The sequence below is a fragment of the Lissotriton vulgaris genome, chromosome 6 (genome assembly GCF_964263255.1).
Source record: "Lissotriton vulgaris chromosome 6, aLisVul1.2, whole genome shotgun sequence".
NCBI lineage: Eukaryota > Metazoa > Chordata > Amphibia > Caudata > Salamandridae > Lissotriton > Lissotriton vulgaris.
The window spans coordinates 1,800,687,052-1,800,709,038 of record NC_141694.1 but is presented as its reverse complement, the minus strand read 5'-3'; the positions used below and the strand labels follow the sequence as shown (position 1 = coordinate 1,800,709,038).

The 21,987-nt window shown below is 43.6% G+C and overlaps 1 protein-coding gene across 1 annotated transcript in view; it reads right to left on the bottom strand.

Moving 5' to 3' along the window:
* Window positions 1–21,987, bottom strand: part of SELENOI (selenoprotein I) — a 257,585-nt gene that overhangs the window by 134,365 nt on the left and 101,233 nt on the right. The window contains exons 2-5 of the mRNA XM_086928070.1: window positions 8,940–9,008; window positions 6,979–7,087; window positions 1,990–2,064; window positions 21–283 (exon numbers count right to left, since the gene is read on the bottom strand). Coding sequence (XP_086784196.1) covers window positions 21–283; window positions 1,990–2,064; window positions 6,979–7,087; window positions 8,940–9,008 — 516 coding nt within the window. The remainder of the gene's footprint in view (window positions 1–20; window positions 284–1,989; window positions 2,065–6,978; window positions 7,088–8,939; window positions 9,009–21,987) is intronic.

The following is a 21,987-nucleotide window of genomic DNA, read 5'->3' as shown; positions in this document are numbered from 1 at the left end:
AAACGAGGCAATGTACTCACCACTTGGCTGATGTCATATCCCCAGGGCAGGAAGAGAAATCCTGTGTTGTATTTTTCCCAGTGAGAGAGTATGAAGGAAAATAAAACCACCCATAGGAGAAAGTAAAGCACAAAGACGCTGACGCCATACTCTCCCCTTCCAAAGATGGAATAAACAGTCACAACAAAGTATATGCAAGCCCAGCTGTCCAGGCCGTGGTCAAAGAGCTCTCCCAACGGGGTGCTGGAATTTGTCCGTCGAGCTTGTTTGCCATCAACGCCATCTGTAACCACAAACAAGGAGCTTAGAAAAGGCATTTAAAAAAAATCAATTTGTATTAATAGGATTGAAAATGACACATAAAAACATGAATAAGCAAGGTTTTAACTAACCGCCTACAGAATTGCTTTATCTGTTGTTCAACATTTCAAGCTCTAATAACTACTTCTCTTGAGAAGGTTGGCAATGATCACAAGCGCTTTCCTCTTCCAACTCATCATAAATAGGTCCTTTGTACAAAAGAACCTAACATAACTAGCAACTAGGTCAGTTAAATATCAGCTCCCAAAAAAAACTTAGAACTATGATCTGAAATAAATACTTCTAAAAAGCACTGTGAGGTTATGTAAAATGGCACACAAGCTAAAATGATACCAAATTCCTCATTGAAGTTGCAGAACCACAGAGGAACATTACCTCAGTGTTTAATGTTACTTCCATAAACAAGTAAATACTTGCCACATTCTGCTGCATCTTTTTTAATTGTTCCCAAAATATACTAAACACAGGCTGTTTTCAGTAAACCAACTAATGCTTTCAATGACTAAATAAGGAGTTGCATGCTGCCATGGGGGCCAAAATCCAAACATTGCCAGCTTATGAGCGGCATTCTGGCAACTCAACATACAATGTGGCAGGCATGGTGGTAAAATGGGGTACTACTAGCACGGAGAAGACCAACTTATCCCATAAATCTAATCTGCTGTGAACAGTATACCAAACACACCCAGCTTGCAGAGTTGGGGATAGTAACAGAGCATAAACCAGTCTTCATGTTATCCAGACTTACATTTCACATGGCTGAAGCATTGGGACAAGTAACAACTCTGTTCAAACAAACAAACCAATCGAAGCAAATTAACAATATCCTTTGCCCTCTCAAGATTGAATCTTTGTAGTATCAGCAATGGGCTTCTTCCTACATACCAAATCAGGGAATTAAAAAAAATCCAAAATAAGGTGAGTAGAATGTGCCTGAACCTCAGAAAGCTCAAGTTCATTTCTCCCACCCTGAAGCACTTTCCCTGATTGCCCCTAGAGCCAAGACCAATGGTATTACAGGTATCATAAACAAGACAATCCACAGATAAGACTTGCTTACCCTGCAGAAGCTGGTCACACAATATCAACCAATGAGAAATCATAATTATGTTTATGCTTCACACCTCGGCCCCAGGGATGTTTTTTCTCACAGAAATGCCTCCAGGGGATCACTCAACACTGCTTTCAGAGGACCAAACTTCAGCTATCACCGGGACCGGACCCTAATCTCCATTAGGATTTCCCATGTCCAGACTTCTGAGGCATATCCCAATGGATTTGGACACCTCATCTTGATATCTGCAACACCTCGCTGTGTATGGCATCACCCTAATAAGTGTGTTTGCATCTGGAATCCAGCACTGAGCTAGTCGACTGTTTCTACCACCACCTAACTCAATGAAATGGCAACAAGGCCACATGTTGGAATTATATAAAGTGCCTTAACTTTTTTTTTTTTTTTAAAGTCTTGCAGAACTGCCTTCCAGTCAATAATTCTTGAAAAATATGGTAAGAGTATCACAAAGCACAAATGGGGATTCCTTACAAAAAAGAAAAAGCAAGCCATGCACAGACCAGTTAGTAAAAGCAGCACCAAGAACCATTCAGCCGATGTAGACACCACAAGGTAAATGTACGGTTGATGCGATTTGATGGCACATTTCTTACCAAGAGTGTAGGCAGTAAAGTTCAAGATTCCCACTACGATCCACACCCAGTTGGGAACATGATGATGGCCTGGAGCTGCAACACAAAATCAGAAACGAAACAAGTAGCCAAAATGAGGGGATCTGATCTTAAAATAACATTTTTAAAAAAGAAGACTTTGCCACTTAACAACTCTGTCCAAGAGAAGTATAGGTCAAGCGATGGGTACTGAATTCTAGCTTTCAAACATCTTAGAAGTAAAATGCCATATCACTTTCTGCTAGACACCCCGGAAAGATCACATTTATTTCTGTGCAGTACTTCAATCTGTTTTGATCATGTTTGGTTAATGAGAAAAGCTCAGAATTAACAGAACTGGCAACAAGAGTATTATTTAAGTAAAGGAAAAGAGTAGCAGCTCACCGCCCATCAAAGATCACAAATCTGGCTCACAGCACAACTCTTGCAGTCAACAAGAGGTTAAAAATTTTGTCATCTCCATTCATGAACACAAAAAAAAATTAAAGACTATCTTAGTTATGATATTACTGATGTGAAGGACCTATATTTTTGGAGACTGATTGCTGTATATTAAAACCGCCTTCCAGTGGTCTGATTCAAGAAGAAACACCAAATGCTTAAATAACTCAATAAAAGATGCAACCAAGATCTTAGTGAACTGGAAACATCTCAAATTCGCTTGGATGAGATGCTAGATGTGCCCGTCATGCAGCACCCAGCATTTCTGTAGACAACTTACCTCTTACTGGTAGCAAAAGTACAATTTGAGGCAAAACGGTAAGCTAAGTGGAGAGGGAGGAGGTAAGCTGAGTTAAGTGCTTGAAGCGAAAGACTATCAAGAAGCTCCTTTGGATGAGGATTTCGGGGAAATGTTCTCTATGCCTTACAATGAGAAGTACGCAAGCACAAGATCGAGGATAGACCTTACATGATGTCAGGCCCTTGTCTCAAGACAATTGAGAGAACCTAAATGAGGATCAGGTGCTTAAAGCGGGACCTTCAAGACAGAACAATGACGCAAGAATCATATTACCGCCAAATGAAGAAACATGGAGAAGAAAAAGCCCACTTATATTCAGAGGAAGGGTTCTGAAAAGGAGAAAAATCACGAGCATAATAGGCTTTGTTATGCCTGTCAGAATAAATACTTTCCAAGCGAGGCAATGGTTTTTTGATGGTGCAGGGGTTACTAAAGTGGTCGTGTACTGAATGTGCGTGAGGTAGTCATAAGAACATATTGTGGGATGAAAGTGTCTACACAAAACGGATTACTCTGCCAACCTAGGCAAAAGATATGAGGTGGAATCAGTCTGGGTAAAAGCTTGTTCACAAATTAATGTTTTAAAAAGGAGATACATGTTGCTTTCAAATGCTATAATTTTACCTCTGACTAAGTAGCTGTTAACAGTCCAAAACAGAGACCGCATCAGAGCCGGATTTAAAATCTGTGTAGCTACGAAAAGTTTAGAAATCATAACGTTGGTGCATGCAAGACAGTGGCTTAATGGCAGAGTTGGGAGCACCACTCAGTGGAGCCATTCTGGTCTGGACTGGAGAAGATGGCTGCACTTCACTTGCACCGGCCCTACCTTAGCTGGCGTGAGGAGCATATATATAAAGAAAATGTTTTATACTCACAGAGTATATACTTTAAGCAATGCTAAGAAGTGTTTGGGTGGCTGAGCTATAGAAATAGGTGTTCAAATCACAACATTTACAGACACGGGATATGCTATACTGAAACAGTTTCATGAGTGAGTAATCTAAATTTCAAAGGTTATGCAGCGACTAACATTTCTCTTAGATCCTGCAGAGACCGCATCTTTCTCTTGTCCTTTTCTTCAAGTATTTCTTGCATTCTTAATGGACTTATGTCACAGAACTTTGCTGGCTCCTTTTTCTCAATTGCAGTATCAATTATACAAAATGACTCAAGCCAATACAAGGCACTAAAGGAGGGGAAGTGATCTAGTTCTAGAGTGAGGGGACCAACTTAGAAGAGAAGCGATATCCCCATGGGCTCACGTATCGAATAAAGTCCTAGGCAACTAAGACCTATGAGGAGTACGACTAGGAGAAACCTGCCCAGGTCCCACAAGGACTTGCAATCCAGCTTTTGAGGCCCAAACCTCAAGTTTAGCTTTATCACTGTGTCAAGTGCACCCAGGAGAGGGTTGAGACACAGCAATAACTAAAGGACTGTGTCTGCTGACCAATGTGCCCACTGGACTCCCACCTTAAATCAGGTAGTAAGTACCCTTCAGGGACAGCTCAAGATACTCGCCACCTACTGGTATGGGCTAAAGCAGAAAGCGTTGCATCGGGAGGAGACACTGGACATTTGCAGACTCCCTATTGCCATAAACTGGGAAACTATAATGCTTGATGTACAAACATACACAATGCCGAGATAGATTCGGGTTTGGGAGGCGATAGGACCTGTGAAAACGCACATACGGGCTGATGTAATGCTCATTGCGACTGTGGTGCATTACCGCTAACAGGTGCGCACGTATCATCACGACGGCGCAGATCTTAGATTATGCGCGGATTCATTCACACTGATGGGTGGATGGGTCGGGTGGAAGCGCGGTGAGGGTTGAAAAAGTGCTCCAGTTTGACATGCAAACACTGCCTTATGTTTATGTTGTCCCGGTTCGTTGTCTTCCGCTTCCCCTGTTCCTGGACCATTACTTAGTGGACGTTTACTAAAATCGCTATTAAAGTGTACCTGGATGCTTTAAAATTGAAATTACCTTCTGCAGTTAACTGTGATATGCTTCTACTTTCATGTTGCTCACTGTGGCATACTGTTGGACAAAGATGCTTGTTGATATATCTTCTTCTCTGTACCACTTTACGCTTTCCATCAATGCTACGTGCCCCCTATGTTTGGGCCAGCAAGCATATTATGCTGTACGAGTCTTTGTTGTTATTCGAAAAATAAAAATTCAATAAAAACAGATTCAAAGGTAGTAGTCCATCCCCCACAGTGTGATCCGGTCACCCTTTCCTGAATGAACTTTAGGCATTCACAGTATTCACCTTAAAACTTCAGGGGTGTTCTGCTGACTGAGGCCGCTCACTAAAGATCACTAGTTGAACAACCATCATGCTATGGCCAATGGTTCACATGCTATTCAGTTTGAAGGCCTTGTTGTAACCCAACGCTAAACTAGAAGTTCATCGTGAACGCGATCATATGTTCCAAGATCCAGGCACCCACATAAAGTGGAACATTAGGTTCCAAATGCAAAGTAACAAGCTGTCACACTAAATCTAGAATTGTGGTGTCACTACTGGTTGTTTTTTTAATCCTAACACTAGGAATTAACTAATAAAGTTTTTCTTACATTCATAGTAGTTAGTTTTCACATCACGTTACTCACATCTTGAGATTTTCTTTGTTTGCACAGCGTCCATTACCCAACCTGTCCTGCTTCACTTCGCAGGGATTTTAGGATATCCTTTACAACAGTAGGACTCTGAAAATATCCCTGAGCTCATCCCTCACAGTGAGGGGGTTGTAGCCCTTGGCGGGGCTAGGTGTCTCCGTCAAGAGGAGAATCCCAGATGATGAAGCATGCCACTTCGGTGGGTGATGGGATTTCGTCTTAATTAAAGGACTCCCTACTAACAAAAATACTTCTTTTCTATAGTCTCCATTCGCTGGTTCTTCAGCCATTTAGACTCGAGGATTGTTTGTGTAATACTGGACTATTAGTTGCCGAGATTGAGACTTTTTACAGTATACCTTTACCAACCAGTAGTATCCCTTTTACCAGTGAAGAATACAGGTCAATTTTAGTTTACTGGGCTTTGGAAAGTCTCTGGAGCAATGGCCATGCCCACTGAGCTGTCTTGGTTGATCCCCCATCTGCACAGGTAACTAGAACAAAGGACAGACTATATAAATTTAGATAGATTGTTACAAAGCCCTAATAAATTGGCATTGATCATTCTAGTAGTAGGCCTCAGGTTATCCGAAGAGACAAAACTAAATCACTAATTATTGTTTAAAAAGATCAATCAATGCACCGTAGAAGTCCTCTTTAGCTCTAAAACTTAGCAGTCACTGTTAGAACTTTTAAGCACTACAGCAAACTTTATGGTTGTATGTTTGCATAAAAAGCGCCAAGGTCTTTGGTTTTCGGAGTCCAGTCGTATTTCAACGGTTCTACCTTTTGAAGTGTAAATAAAACAGGCAATAGCCATAGCTGATAGTGTCTGTACTATGTGGGATTACTGTGTCAAACTGTGCTCGAGTTTCAGGCCTAAGTACGAGCTACTAAATGAAGCTTAGGCCACTCATCCAAGTTTCCACTGGTTAATAAGAAACACAAAGGAGTCCCTGGCCATCCACCACGAGTGCATCATCATCAACGACTGTGAAGCAACCACAAACACCCACATATACACACACTCACTACCATCAACACAAAAAAAGTGTTACACGCAACAGAACAGAGGGCAGAGGCTAATGGAATCCGCACTCAACACCTGAACAGTGTCCACTATTAAGTTCAAGGTGCACGAAACCAAGGAGTATTTCCCTCTATTCTCTTCACTATATAGGAACTAGTCCTACACACTTAATACACAAACAAGGTGGTTTCAGCACTCTATTGGTGAAATAACAATATTTTAGAACATATTAACACTTCCAGTGTGTGTAGAAAGAACAATTGCACATAAGAAAAGAGTCAATAGAATCAATAGATGTGTTTCTTCTTCCAATTTTCTCTTTATTTATTCATAACACAGAAAAATATTGACAGTTGGGTTCATCATAGCCAACGCGTTTCGTCTCTTTAGGAGACTTCTTCAGGGCTTAAAGTATTTAGCAATGTTTGTGTTCATCAGGCAACGTGGTATTTCAGAAAACAGTATGGGTACTGCATCCAATATAATATTTTGAAGGTCTCACAACGGCATAGTAACCGCACCAATTTCAGTCATTGTGTATGCTTCAATAAAGTGTTATCTTACCAGATGCATAGAAGTCAGGGTCAAAGAAAGCCACGAGGAAGAAGTTGAAGACGAGCAGGAGAAAGCCAGAGAACGTGATCAGGTTTGGAGCCAACCATTTAGGGACAATCTATGCAAGAAAAGGAAACATTACTAATCAGCGATAACACTGTCATTCTCAGACCATAATCCCTTTTCCATTTCAAACTAATGGCACTGGAATCATTCCCTTACCCATCCTAACAATATTTCCAAGAAGTGTCCTCCAGAACCCCATATCTTCTTAAATGTTTCTGCAAGACTTGCAACTGAAAAAACAAAGTGAGATGAAAGCACTAATATTTCAGATTGTGATCTGGCTAGGAAGTCTATAGCAACCCATTCTCATGATGCATTGACTGGGTGGGTAATACATTCCACAAAGCAATGGAGTTGAAGCCCTTTGGAGCTTTCCTACCATGCACATATTCACCTTGAATAACCAAGAGACAAGGTTTATAACTGAACTGCAATCATCAAGCAGCTGGGGTTTCAGAGACAGAACACCCAATTTATCTACAGAACCTTTTCTCATATTTAGCCCTCCTAGAAGGTCATATGTAACTCATTTAGCCTGATATTAATGTACTTGGAGATGTGTTGTAGTGTTCGCCAGAAGAAATGTCTCTAGTCTTAGTTAACGAGGAGTGTCTCTTGGATAACAGACAGTAATTTGAGAAGAGGCCTCCTGAACAGTGTGAGCTATGGTGGCTGCTAGGTCAAGAATTCATTTTCTCGAGAATAAATATTGGTTGTGTCACGGAGTCAGTTATATAACTACATGTAAGGTGATTTAATCATTAATGTTATTTTCCAATAAGTTTGTAGATATTTATTTGTTCCATATTATTAATTGAGAATAAGTGGGAAGAAAAGCCACATTAAATTTGTGAACGGGGATAAAGCTAGACAATATAATAAAGCGTGTGCATTTTAGCTGAGGAATTTTGGATGATGCAGGCAGGCCATTCAGTGACGTCTCCAGCATCGGTGGGTGGGTACCACAGGAATCCTGGGATCAGCACAATGAAGGACCAGAAACAACCACTCAAAGAAAGACAAAGGGACAGTGGCTAAATGCACTCGGATTAATGTAAAAATAATAATGACCACCCTCCCGTTCCAAATGAAGAGACGAAAGATGGAATGGAACAGGGAGTTTAAGTGGGCAGAGCTACACATACATCCAGGTTTCTAAAATAATCCAAAATATACTATGCTAGGAAAATTTACTCTGGCTAGTTGATATGCTTGCCGGTTCCTGGTATTCTAAGGATCTGTAATTAGAAGGGCTGGACAAAGCAGACAATCATATCATAAGTAAGAACTCTGCTCATCTGATAGTGTTATATGGAAAACATATATACAGAGATAGCACAAAGCGTTTCCAGTGCCCAATGACAGCTTCACAGTGTTTGTTCCCCAGCAGTCACAGAACTAAGCTTTAAACCATTACCAACTCACCATGTGGTGGGACTGACAGCTGTCTAACAAGAGGCTACATAACAAAAGCAAATTTGGTAGAGATCATGCACCCCCTAACTAAATGTGCAACTCACTTCAGTGGTCTAGCTGAGGGCCCTCTAGTACCTTCCAGCCAGTTAGAGAGGCATGGTCAATGGTGATAATAGTATGCAGAACATCTTAGTAATAAAAGCCAAGGCTTAGCATTCAACTACTGCCAGATTAGGTGGGTGTAAACAAAAATCCCTCTAATTTGTGGAGCCGTTACTAAATCCGGGCAAGAATCCACAAGCCAAATTTCTTCTGCAATAGGGATAAATCAGTTGACAGACTTTTGCCAGAAGATTCTCCTCCAAATTAGCACTTCCTTCGAAATGGTTTTCATTACCTCCCAACTCTAAATCAGGTTCTCGGAGTAAATGAAATGTGTAGGTCACCACCTTGACATGCATCTGTCCTGACAAAGTAAAGTGTCTTACCTTCACTATTGAGTTCCAAAATGGGTGCATCACATACAAAGAGAGCGGGTTGGTGTCCACGGCACTATACTAAAAAAACAAAAGAGAGGAAAACGTTTTAAGAAATGGAAAGCTGCTAATCAAATAAATCTGATTAAATCTCAAACTACGGGCATACTTGATACAAATTGGTTCCACCACACAAAGGTAAATTACAATTCAATATGTGACTGCAGCAGCCAACATGCTTGCACTAAAAACAAAAGGAAACTCAAGAAACAGAAAAACCAAAAGACTGAAAAAGGATACGGCAGACGAACGTGTTAAGGGATCTCTTAGCACATTAGCTAGTACACGTGGTTGTGGCTGTTCTATACCATGTACATCCCATGATTATGAGGCTGGCTGATTCACCCTGGAATAAAGGGCATCATCATGGTCAATGTCGATGCTGTGGCGATCCAGGCAGTCCATATATCATGTTTGTTCATCTATGGAATAACGCGGTGTGTGATGCGTCCATCAAAAGGTGCCCATACGTTGTGCGAGTTGTCAGAGGGATAAGTGCAGCCTACATGCTCAAAGGAGCTGTGCAACCTTCAATGGCATCAAGATGGAGATATGCTCGCTAGGACACTTTTAGCATCAATACCGCTAGGAACCCAGGGTTCATTGTTTGACTTTTGGAGTTATGAACCTGTGCTAGTTGGCCACAGTGCTAAACCATGCACTGAATAGAAACCCGGTGCAGGCCCTTAAGGTTCAACAACTGTGTTTGTACCATCAGACACAGTGCATCGCCTCCACGACAGCGCTGCAAGCTCCCTGACATGCTGCCTACATGCTGAAGATGCAGCATGTAAAGTTCACCCTGCAGATGGAGGTCACGTGTTCTTCCAAGCCAGGTACGCCCCCAGCACAGGTCCACATCTCCAGCGGACTAGCATAAGATCTGCATATGGGACTGTGAGCAGTTAAACTGCCATGCTCATCAGTGTGTGTAGATTTGATATCTGCCTACTAGAACCTAACGATTGAAGTGTGGCCATGGTGGAAAACATTGCTTGGAAGAGCTTAGACAAAGCTGGAGGCAGCTGGAAAATGGTGGCCAGGTTGCATTGAAATATTTTCTTGGGGTTTACTTTTTTAACTTACCCGCTTAGACACATTCTAACCAAGGGACTGCTGCGGCCACTACCAACACTATGTTAAATATGTTAACATTATTTAACTGGTGCATCCTTGACAGCGATATCTACTTTAAATTGGTTTCTTCTTTAGCTGTTCAACACTGAGATTGGCTACTTTTAGTGTGTAAAATTCTCATTACAATTGCAGAAAGTTATATTTCAGGAAGTTAGTGTTTTAAGACATTTAGGAGCGGGGAAAACATGTCACTGCCATCATGGTGCGGGCCAATTCAAGGAGGGGGGGGGGGGGGAAATCAGTGGTGCCCTAGGAGGAATGAATGGTACTGAAAGTTTATCTTATAGCATCAAGTGTGGAAAGACAGGTGGTCACTGAATTGCCTGCATACGGGGGTTTATGCGATTTCTGGAACAAGCCAGAACCTCAAGACAGGGATCCTAACGAAGAATTCTAGATAAAACTATATACTTCTTGGGGTAATCGGAAGACCACTTTAGGTGAAAGTTGAATACTGGACATGAAAGGTACTTACGTTTTTTTCTCCATTGAGCAGAACATATGACAGGATTGGTAAGTATGTGTCTAGATTCAGAGAACTGTTAGCAGGATGCAAGCCAATGGATGTACCTCTTCAATACTTGAACAAACCAAGTAATAGTACATGCATCAAATAAATAACATACAGCAGAAATTGTTACAAGCGAAAGATCCCACCCTGCCTCAAAACACCTTTTGCTCAGATCGGAGGAGAATGGTAGAACTGAGAAAGCAGAAAAGCGAAATAAACAATGGGCAGTCCTGCAAGTATAGGAAGTGGGGTTACCGGACTTTGATGCACTGTGAAAACAGAAGGGGTGGAACAAAGATGTGAGTGGATAAAACTGCAACTTGCTCTCTCTTAGGTGATGAGTCCAGGAGATAGTGGAAGAATGAAGCAAATGGGCCACAATTATCGATATCACTTGTTGTTCTTAAGGAGGCATTTAGAGAATCCTTTAAGAAAATGTCTATTCTGGGTGAGAACATCACAAATATTGTTATACATGAAACTGGGACCAGAAACCAAAAAGACGAATCACTCAGTGGGAAATTGGGCAGGCTTGGTAGTGGTGGAGGAACTACAGCTTGGGGTATTTCGCAGCAGAGGGAGAGTGAAAAGCGTTTGGCGCAAAAAAAAAAGCTGTGAAAAACCACAGGCGAGGCCAGGGGTGCATATGGTGCAAAATGTCAACGACCAATTCAAATCAGAAATAAATCAATTGTATTAAGTGGGGGTAAATAGGAAAATCGAGGAACCAGAATGGTTGGCATCCATAGTGGTTAGCCACAAACCAGAAGCTAAAATGGAAGAGTAGACTTGAGACCTGCATGGAATATTTGGAACCTGACAAAGTGGTTTACTACCCTCGATGTATTGTCTTCCGTTCACCACATATGGTGCACCAGTCATTCTGTCACCTAACGTCCTGTATTGGCGAACTTCAGTTTCTGCAATATATATGGCACTAAACGCAAGCACTTGGCATGGGTTGTTTTGTGAATTTGCGATGGATTGCCATGGGTGGGTTCAGAAAGGATTTGAGATTTGCATTAGCTATGGTTGCTAATCAATTAAAATGGCTAGTGGTGCGATTTATGAAGATTAACACTACACCAACAATTAATATCACATAACAGATATTTTTGGAGGAGTGTCTTACTTCCACAGTGATAACTAATGGCACTCAACACACTTCTGCCGAAATGCAAGAATGTTGTTGTCAAGTGGCATTCATTACCACACTGTACTATATAACCCCAAAGCTAGCAGTATTGTTGAACAAGCCAACAGAATGGTTGAGGGAGCCACTGAAGTTGCTGTGACATGGAGAACACTGTGGCAGAAATGGGATGAGCTTATGGCACTACCTACAACAGTGTTACCAAAGAATCACAGTTTGTGTTGATGAGAGGCTGCAAACCAGGCACTGAAACTGTCCCTGCAAGGATGAAAGAGATGGTATCCGGTGGAAATATTGAGGAGAATGTAAAGAGGAATTCTGAGGGCAAATTGAAAACTGGTGATTGGTTGACAGTCAAACCTGACCACATAAGAGGGGGATATTAAATTCCGGGGACCATTTAAAGTTGAAAAGGAAAAAAAAATTCATGTGATTTTGGAAATGGTGAGAGATGGAACAAAAAAATAGACTGATAGCACTTTACAGGCGGAGAAGGGGTGTAAAGAGGAGAGAAATGAAAAGTGACGCGGTTTCATGTTGATGGCTAGCTATAAGTTAGGTTTGTCTCAACAGGCAGGATTGAGTAGTGAGGTTGAAAGTGGATATTAGTCTGCTGGAACTGTGTACGGTTCTCACGGGGACATGTTGAGGGTATAGGGCTGCAGATTCAAGGCAGGAATGGAGACCACCAGGCTTCTTCCAGGATTTGTCAAGATCTTTAACTGACTCTTTTCAATACTATTTGGTTCATGTATTATTCTTAGGTTTTCTCCATTTTCCAAGCTTACCTTTTCTCTTGTTGGACTACTGATCTGCCCTCTGGGCTGTAGATATAGACGGGTGGCAATGTGTTACGCTTTGGGAGCTTTATTTGTCTTTACAATGTTCTCTACACTCTATGATTTCCCTTGAGTGAGGACACTCCAGGCCAGCCAGTAGCACTCGGCTAGACTAGTCTGAAAACAGTGTCTCGTTTACACAGACCTTGAAGTGCCTGAATAAATGTATGATTAAATCAATACAATGCAACAAAAAAAAACGTGATGCACTGGAGATACCGAACGCACAAGCGTGGACTGTGGACCCAATGTTGAAGTGACTGAACAGCTGCAATTGCAAAAGAACAAGATTGGTAACTTGCACAAGGGATGAGTTCATAAGTCAGGGGCACGCAGAGATGGAAAATCACAGCATTCCCAACCCAGCTTCCCTGCCTCGGAAAACAAACAGAAAATAGTGCATTAAAAGTGTGTGCTGAGACTGATGGAAACCAAATATGATAATTGTAAGAGGATGAAAGACAGCGCTAAAGAAAAAAAACAACCAAATAAATACAACTTTGCAACTCTTGCAAGCTAACACAACAGTTTCACAGTCATCCATTGCTGGCTAAAATACATAAGCTATCTATACTAAACAGGCAGGAGCCTGGTCTTTCTACCAAAGCGCCCTCCAATGGCAGCTTGGGAGTATATTGAATAATCAAATTATGCCCGTTTTAGGTATACTATTAACAAACCAGAAAATTGTATACCACAGCATTATAGTCGCTGGCAAGGATCACAAGCATCCCTAGAAGGCCCTCAGCGCTGTGGACCTGAGCTGAGGGAAAAGGCCTATGAAGAGGGAGGGGGATTTCACCAACTGGTATTGCAAAAGGTAGAAGGGCTACAAAGCCAATAGATCATTACATCCACTATAATAATAATAAGGCATTTCTTAAGCACACAGCTACCCCAACGGGGTGTCCCGGCGCTGTCACAGACAGAGAGCGGCTGCAGCCTCGCTGAACTAAGTCCTGGCGACTAAATAGCCCGGTTTTGAGAGATTTGCAAAACACGGGTTCCGACTGAATTAGGCACAGGTGAAGGGGTAGTTTGTTCCAACATTGAGTGGCACCCACCTCAAATGATTTGTCTCCAGGTCTGGCTTTTTGGAATCTGGGGGTGACAAGCAGGCGTTGAGTGTTGGACCATAGGGTTCTGGACTGACCAAATGGGCGAAGTCTCCTACCGAGATAAACCGGCCCTAGACCTTTGCCTGCTCCAAAGGGTATTGTCAGGGCCTTAAATTCAATTCGCTTAGCGATGGGAAGCCAGTGTACTTGTCGCAGAAAGGCGGAAATGTGTTGTCTGAGCTTAACGCCGCAGACTAGACAGGCCGCAGCATTTTGTACTGTCTGAAGTCTGTGGAGCAATCCTAAGGAGAGACTCATGTATAATCCATTCGCGTAGTCCGGATGTGAGGTTATCAGAGCATGGACCAAAGTTTTACGAGTAGGGTTGGGCAGGTAGTTGATACATTTTCTAATAGTTTTGATTTTGCCAAAACAGTCCGCTGCGACTGTTTGCACCTGCACCCCAAGGGAAAGCTGTTTGTCCCATATAACACCCAAATTCTTGACCGATTCGTTAGGGAGTGGGGCCATGCCCAGTTCCTCAGGCCACCACAGATTAGAGGAAAGAGGGGAGGGTTGGTTACAAAATAAGATCTCGGTCTTATTTGCGTTAAGTTTCAAGAAGTTGCGGTCCATCAGGCCGCAATGTTCTTAAGACACACTTTGAGGGGATCAAAGGTGGTGACAGATACTGCATTAAAAGGTGAACAATATCGTCAACGTAAGATATAATTTTGATCCCGGTTTTAGAGATCATCTCCGCTAGCGGGGTTAAGTAAACATAAAAAAGAAGCGGGCTCAGGGCAGAGCTCTGTGGCAGACCCCATTTTAGAGGTTTAACAGGAGGCGTAAAAGGGTGGGTCCGGACCTGTTGTTTACGGTCAGAGAGAAAAGATGTTAACTATTTCAATACTGTGCCCTGAATTCCTGTGGCCTTTAGTCGATTCAGAAGGATAGGTTGTGAGACGGTGTCAAATGCTGCAGACAAGTCTAACAGCACTAACACTGCCTTTCAACCTCCATCTACCAGCCAGCGTATTGAATCCGCCATTTCGATTAATGCTGATTCTTTACTATAGCCGGACTGGAAGCCGGATTCAGAATCATGAAGAAGGTCATTAGACTCAATGAAGCCAGCCAGTTGCTGATAAGCTAGTTTCTCTAAGACCTTTGCGGAGGCGGGCAGTAGAGAGATGGCTCTGTAGTTACAAGGGACTTCTGGATCTGCATTGACTTTTTTTAGGATAGGATGGAGAAAGGCATGTTTCCAGGCCATCGGATAGATTCCCAATCTGAGTGATAGATTCCATATGGAATTAAGATGAGGGTTGAGGAATCCTGCAAGGGATTTATATTGTTTAGCTGGCCAAGGGTCACTCGGGAGCCAGATTTTGCACTTCTGCAGTTCCAGGAGAGAAGCTTCCTCCGATATTTCCACAAACTCAGAGTACTGCGCTAGGCGCCTTCCCCAGATCCTGGTCAACAGAAATCTGGGGTTCTTCCCATGGCTCAGGAAAGGAAGCATAAATCAAGGCAATTTTGTCCTCGAAGAACTCAGAGTTTGTTCCATAAGCTCTGTGGGGTGAGCATTCTGCGGTATTCTTTAAGAGCTGCCCGATAACCTGACTTGCTCTCCGCAGAATACGTCAGTCACCAACTGCGCTCAAGTATTTTGCACTCTGACTTTTTATGTCTAAGCTCCTGGGAAAACCATGGTGGGGAAGATCTAGGCGATTTTACTACTTTCAAAGGAGCCAGGGCATCAAGCGCACCACTGACCCACTTATTCAAGTTCGAGATGCTAACCTCAAGATCGTTGGAGGGGGCAGGTTTGGAGTCCTTCATATTTTGCGTTACTGAGTCCAAGGTGATATTACTCCAATTCCTTCTAAATTCTTTAGGATTAGAGGTGGCTTTCTCTGGGCTGGTCAGCAAAAGTTGAAAAGGGATCAAGAAGTGATCTGACCATATAACCGGTAGGGGTGCATGTACGGTGATATCGGGAAGATTAGAACAGATCAGGTCCAAGGCGTGGCCTGCTTTATGGGTTGGAGAGGAGACGTATTGTGTCAGGTTACATCCTGTTAAGGTGGCAAAAAAATTAAGAGCTATGTGAGCATGAGATATCATCCACATGTAAATTCAGGTCCCGTAACATTGTAAAATTGGCGTACCGTATACTAGCATGGGGGATGTAGTCGGCAAAAATCGAGATACGATTAAAACTGGAGCTTGGAGGTATATAGAGCAAGAGGTAGACACAGAGAGCCCGATACAAAAAAACAACCCCTCAATAGAGTCAACCTGCTCAAAAGGGAGACGCTGTGATCCCCCATGGTGTTTTATAAATAATGGCCACACCCCCTCCCAGTTTACCATTCTGCATGTTGGCACACACTATGCCATAGCCTTCCGGGATAGCTAGAGACAGCAGGATTGGTGTCCTCATGAAGCCATGTCTCTGTCAAAAATAACAGATCCCAGTTATTGTCTGTAAGAGACTGGAAAATATCCAAAGCATGTTTGACCAGAGACCTGCAATTTATCAACCCGGCTTTTAGAGTCACTTTCGAAGGGGCAGGGGAGGGTTGTAAAAAACTAGGCGAATTAAATCTATGAAGACTAGCCGTGTTTAAGGAGAACCCACAACGCAAACATGTGTATTCTACCTTGGTGTCTCCGAGAGTCAGGATGGGCGGGTATGGCCAAGGAGGGGTCATAAGAGAAATCAGATCTAAGTGGCTATAGGTATGCCTACTAGTGATGCTAAAACGGGCAGCGTCTCTGGCCCTGGCCGCCGTCCGGCCGCGGACGGGCACAGACTGGCTTGCCTTTGGTGTGCCAGCGGCGCGCCGGTTGCGCATCGGCGCCATGCTGGGGAGAAATAGGCTGGGGATCGCGAGCCACTAGAGCGTCACCCTGCCACAATGGCCGCTCTAGTGTGCCTAATCAGGAAGTCAGTAAAAAAAACCCTGCTTGGATAGGTCAATGAAGCTCCCTCCACACAAACAGCATGAAGTAGCTGCGGTGGACCGGGGAGACAGCAAAGTCAAAAGCAGCCTAGGTAGGATAAGAACACACTGCAAATACACAGTGAAACAGTTTAAAAGCAATTATTAAAAGCCAGAACAATGAAAGCGCTAGTGCAGCTTAGCAGCCTTACGAGCCTCAGGCTGTCTGTCCGCTGCGCGGCGGGGCCATGCTGGGGAGAAATAGGCTGGGGATCGCAAGCCACTAGAGCGTCACCCTGCCACAATGGCCGCTCTAGTGTGCCCAATCAGGAAGTGAGTAAAAACCCCTGCTTTAATAGGTCAAAGAGGCTCCCTCCACACAAACAGCATGCAGTAGCTGCGGTGGACCGGGGAGACAGCAAAGTCAATAGCAGCCCAGGTAGGATAAGAACACTCTGCAAATACACAGTGAAATAGTTTAAAAGCAATTAAAAGCCAGAACAATGAAAGCGCTAGTGCAGCTTAGTAGCCTTACGAGCCTCAGGGGGTCTGTCCGCTGAGTGTAGAATGTTCTAAATGGTACATTACACTGCAGGAGTATCATTGGGAGTCACAGCGTCACAGGAACGTTTTAAGACCTTGACAGCGCAGCTTCTTACTTTGCAGGTAAGTTCATCTTTTTAAAGTCATCTAATGTTAACATTATCAATGTAAATACGTATATGTTTGGGTATTATCAATGTAAATATGTATATCGTATTTACATTGATATTGTTAAGATATTTATATATTCTCAAACATATACATACTTACATTGACAATGTTAAGACTACAAGACTTTAAAATGATGAACTTACCTGTGAAGTAAAATATATATATATATATATATATATATATATATATATATATATATATATATATATATATATATATATATATATATACACACACACACACACACACACACACACACACACACACACACACACACACACACACACACACACACACACACACACACACACACACACACATACACACAAACACACACACACATACACACAAAAAGACACACAGACCTCTGGGTAGTTCCCATGTTTAGGTGGAGAGCAGTACCTGTACAGAGCACCCTAGAACACCAGCAAGACCTTGAAAGTACTCACCTCAAATGTCTGCTTTTCTAGAAAAGGTGTTAGGCATACACTAGTACAATGCCATCCACGAAAAGCTAGAAAGGGCCAAAGTATTTTGCTATTTCTACAACAAAGTCTTTAAGCAAAGGATTAGCACAGAGCCAGCAACATCGAGCTGTAAAATGACAAAAGCCCTTTTCCACTCCAGGGACAGTATTACAGCTTTAGATTGGTAAACTATTATTCAAGTCAACCCGGAACGAATAAAAGCGACGCCTGGCATGTTTCGCTGTCATTATAGCTCTTCAGAAGGGTTTAGCTTTGTCCAGAAACAAGGCAGTATAAGCCTAAGCAATACCCTTTCAGGCTTAGTGTCGCATACATTTTGGAATATATACATACACTTACTGAAAATCCACCGTTAAAAACCAAGCTATGTTTGCGGTAAAACCACAGAAATTCACTAGTTACATTTGTAAGCACACTGAAAACACAACATAACTCACAGTCACCTGCCATGTTGCTCTCCAGTGAACTGTGTTTGTGTGTTTGTGCCATAAGCAAAGAAGTGTTTTGTGAATGGAATGCAACTGAGTTAAGTCAAATTGAGTGCACTCACAAACATAATTGGCAAATTTCAGTGGTTGTATGCAATTGTTATTTTCCCTAGTGAATGTTTTGTTTTTAGGATTTGCTCGCTGCCTGTGGCAAAGCCCTGCGCCCAACCTGCAGTGGCAGTCCATGCCCTGCTGTGTATGGCCTTTGGATTTGCCCAGCGGGGTTGAGCACAGGGCGTGATCTGCCATCAGGCCCTGTACTCTACCTGGAACTTTCCAACCAAAGCCAGACATTCTTTTTAGTGTCTAACTGTAGTGGTAATTTTTCAAAACGTATTGTACACTGCTTAAAACACGTATGTCGACCCCAACCCAAGAATAAGGGACATAATTGTGGTTGAAAGAAGAACCTCAAATGGCCACTAGTGAGCATATGAGTCGACTTGACTTGCCTGCCGAAAACCCTGCTTTTTCTCTTAGGAGGGTCTTATATTTTACATGGATCTAGGTACTCTGTTTCACTGCTCTAGGATCGGTGTCTTTTGAGGTTTTGGTTTAAGGAATGGGTAAAGTAAAATTAAATCAAACTAATTAAATGAAACAAGAATTAACGACCAAGTTACATACCTACGGTAATGCCTGATCAAGTAGAGACTATCTAGCCACAGATACCTCACTTTAGAATTATACCAGGGGTCAGGCTGGATCCGGTAGGTGGAGTTGTTTGGCTCTGTGTGGCGTCGTCGGCGCCACAAGTGATGTGTGCAGCACCTATATAGACACCACCACCCCAGTGCGCTAACTCCAGTTTCTTTTTGTGACTTTTCGTGCCTGGAGCACCGAGCCACAAAGAACACTGACCACTGGGGAGGAAAACTAGGGCCATGTAAGGGGGAAGCCCTATTCCCAGAAATCCATTCACAGAGCGGGTAGGATGAGTGGGTCAGTAATGAATTTGCAGCTCGAGTCTCTTCCAGATAAGTGGTTACCGAAGGTAAGTAACTTGTTCATCGATAGACTTTGGAGATGGTCCGGTTCTGCACAGCCTTTCGCTTCTTTACTCCAACATACCCTGCGAAGAGTAGGTCGTACACCTTTAACTCTTTTGTGCAGTCAAGGTAGAATGGAAATGCTCTCTTTGGGTCCAGACTGAGAAATGCCTACTGTTCCTTGGAGGGGTGTGGCGAAGCATAAAAAATAGGCAGGGTGATGGACTGGTCTACATAAAAGGGAGTGACAACTTTCGCCAAAAAGGGGAAAAACAAGCTAGTCTGGGTAGATGTTCAGGTACAGAGGCTTGGATGACAAAGCCTGAAGGTCACTGCCCATCCGGGCAAGTGTTTTTGCCACCAGGAAGGCAGTCTTGATGGTAATGAGCCTGAAAGGAGATATGTGCAATGGCTCAAAGGGAGGGTACATAAGAAAAGTTGAGGCCAGATTAAGGTCCCACTGACGCATGATAAACAGCTAAGGTGGAACAGGTTTCAAACCTTTCAACAAACTATTTACAACAGGGGATTTGAAGAGGGATGGCTGATCCGGCAACCGCAGAAAGGGTGAGATGGCAGGTAGATAGCCCTTTAGGGTGCCAAAAGCAGAGACTTGCTGGGCAATAGATAAAGAGAAGGGCCTGTCAGATAGGAGCATAAAAATAGTCTACCTGTTAGTTTCTCTGCACACCATGCTACAACTTGCCCTAATGGCAGGCATGTACAATTTGGTAGAGGAACGCGTGGCTACCAAGATAACATTGCAGGCCTTCGGCAGAAAGTCAAAAGCTGCCAATTGTCGCCGCACAGCCTCCACACATGAAAGCAGAGCATTGACAGGTTTGGGTGAAGAACTCACCTCCCCTACTGCTGCGACAGAAGATCCTCCCGAAGAGGCAGCCTGATTTGAGGACCGATGGTCATGCTCAACAGCTCGGGATCCCCAACTCTCCGAGCCCAGTCCAGAGTCACAAGGATGACGGATCTGGTAATTTCTGATCTTCTTGAGAACTCCGAGCATGAGAGGTGTGCGCATAAAAGCGTACATGAAGCTAGAGCTCCACTGAAGATAAAGAGTCTCTGAGCAAGAGCCGCCTTGGAAACTCTAAAAGGCAGAACTGCTGATATTGTGCATTCTCGGCAGTGGCATACAAATCTAATCAAGGCTCTCATCACAGCTGAAAGAGACCTTGCACCACCCCCAGATGGAGATGCATCTTCGGCTGAGTTTGTCTGCCCTTGTGTTCAGAAAGCCTGCCAGCTGTTGAACCACCATGGAAATTCCACGATGTTCCAGCTATGTCCAGAGACGCAGGGCCTCGTGACAGAGGGTCCAGAACTCCACCCAGCCCTGTTTGTAACACATGGCGGTGGTGTTGTCCATGAACAGCTGAATTTGCCTTTCCTTTGTGGGGAGCAGAAAGGCTTTTAATGCCATCCAGATCAGTTGGAGCTCCAGTAGGTTGATGTGGAGTCCGGATTCCACCAGAGGTCTCTGATCTCCACCTCTCCCGGATGGCAGACCCATGCAAGGAGTGACATCTGTTACCATAGTCAGATAATAGTTGGGAAAGGGAGAGGGATCTGCTGTGGACCCAATTGCCGCTCGTTAACCTGCTGTGGACCAAATTGCAGCTCGTTAACAGGCACTGCAGGTCTTGTGCAGTTCTCTCTGAGATCCGGACCATGTCAGAGAGATTCCCTGATGCCGCGCCCACTGGAACCTCAGGGCCCACTGCAAATCACCCGTATGCCAAAGGGCATGAGCCACAAACAGGATGTAGGATACCACGAGGTCCCGCAGCCTCAGAGTCAGTCTCACTGAAGTCCAGCATAGAGGCTGAAATATCAGTATCATAACCTGAATATCTTCGATTCACCGTTCGGGAGGATAGGCAGAAGCTTCACCAGACATGAACAGCTTTGATGAAAGGCAGCAACTAAGAGGGATTCAGGTGTGACTTTGGCATTTTGATAGTAAAACCCAGCAAGTGCAGGAGGTCCGCTGCAGTTACGAGGAGAGAGATGACAGCCTGGGACGAGCTAGTCTCCAACATACCAGTTGTCGAGATAGGGGAAGACTGGCACCCCTGATCTCTGCAGATGAGCTGAAACCACTGCCATCACACCCAAGGGGCGCTGGTAAGACTTAAATGAAGCACGGCTAACTGAAAGTGCTCATGGCCCAACGTGAACAACAGGCAAAGCCTGTGGGCAAGCAGGACGGGAAGGTGGAATTATGAGTTCTAAAAGTCTAACACTACCATCCAGTCTCCCAGGTCCACTGCAGACAGGTTTTGAGTAAGCGTGAGCATTTTGAACTTCCCCTTCTTGAAGAAGTAATTGAGAGGGTGAAGGTTTAGGATAGGGTGAGGCCTCTGTCATTTTTGAGCACCAGAAAATAACTGCAATAATCACCACAACCTGCTTTTGTTGCCGGCTGCATCTCTATGGCTCCCTAGGCGCAGAGAGCCATCACTTCCTAAAAAGCAAGAAAAGATGGTACTCCATCAGCAAATGGAAGGCATGGGTGAAGGGGTAGACACAAAAGGGAGGGAGTAGCCCCTTCAGACAATTTGAAGAACCCAGCAGTCTGGTGTTATAGACCTTCAGTGTGGCAGGTGATGGCATATCCTGAAGAAAGCAGGGCAGAGACACCAGGCCTGCCCATG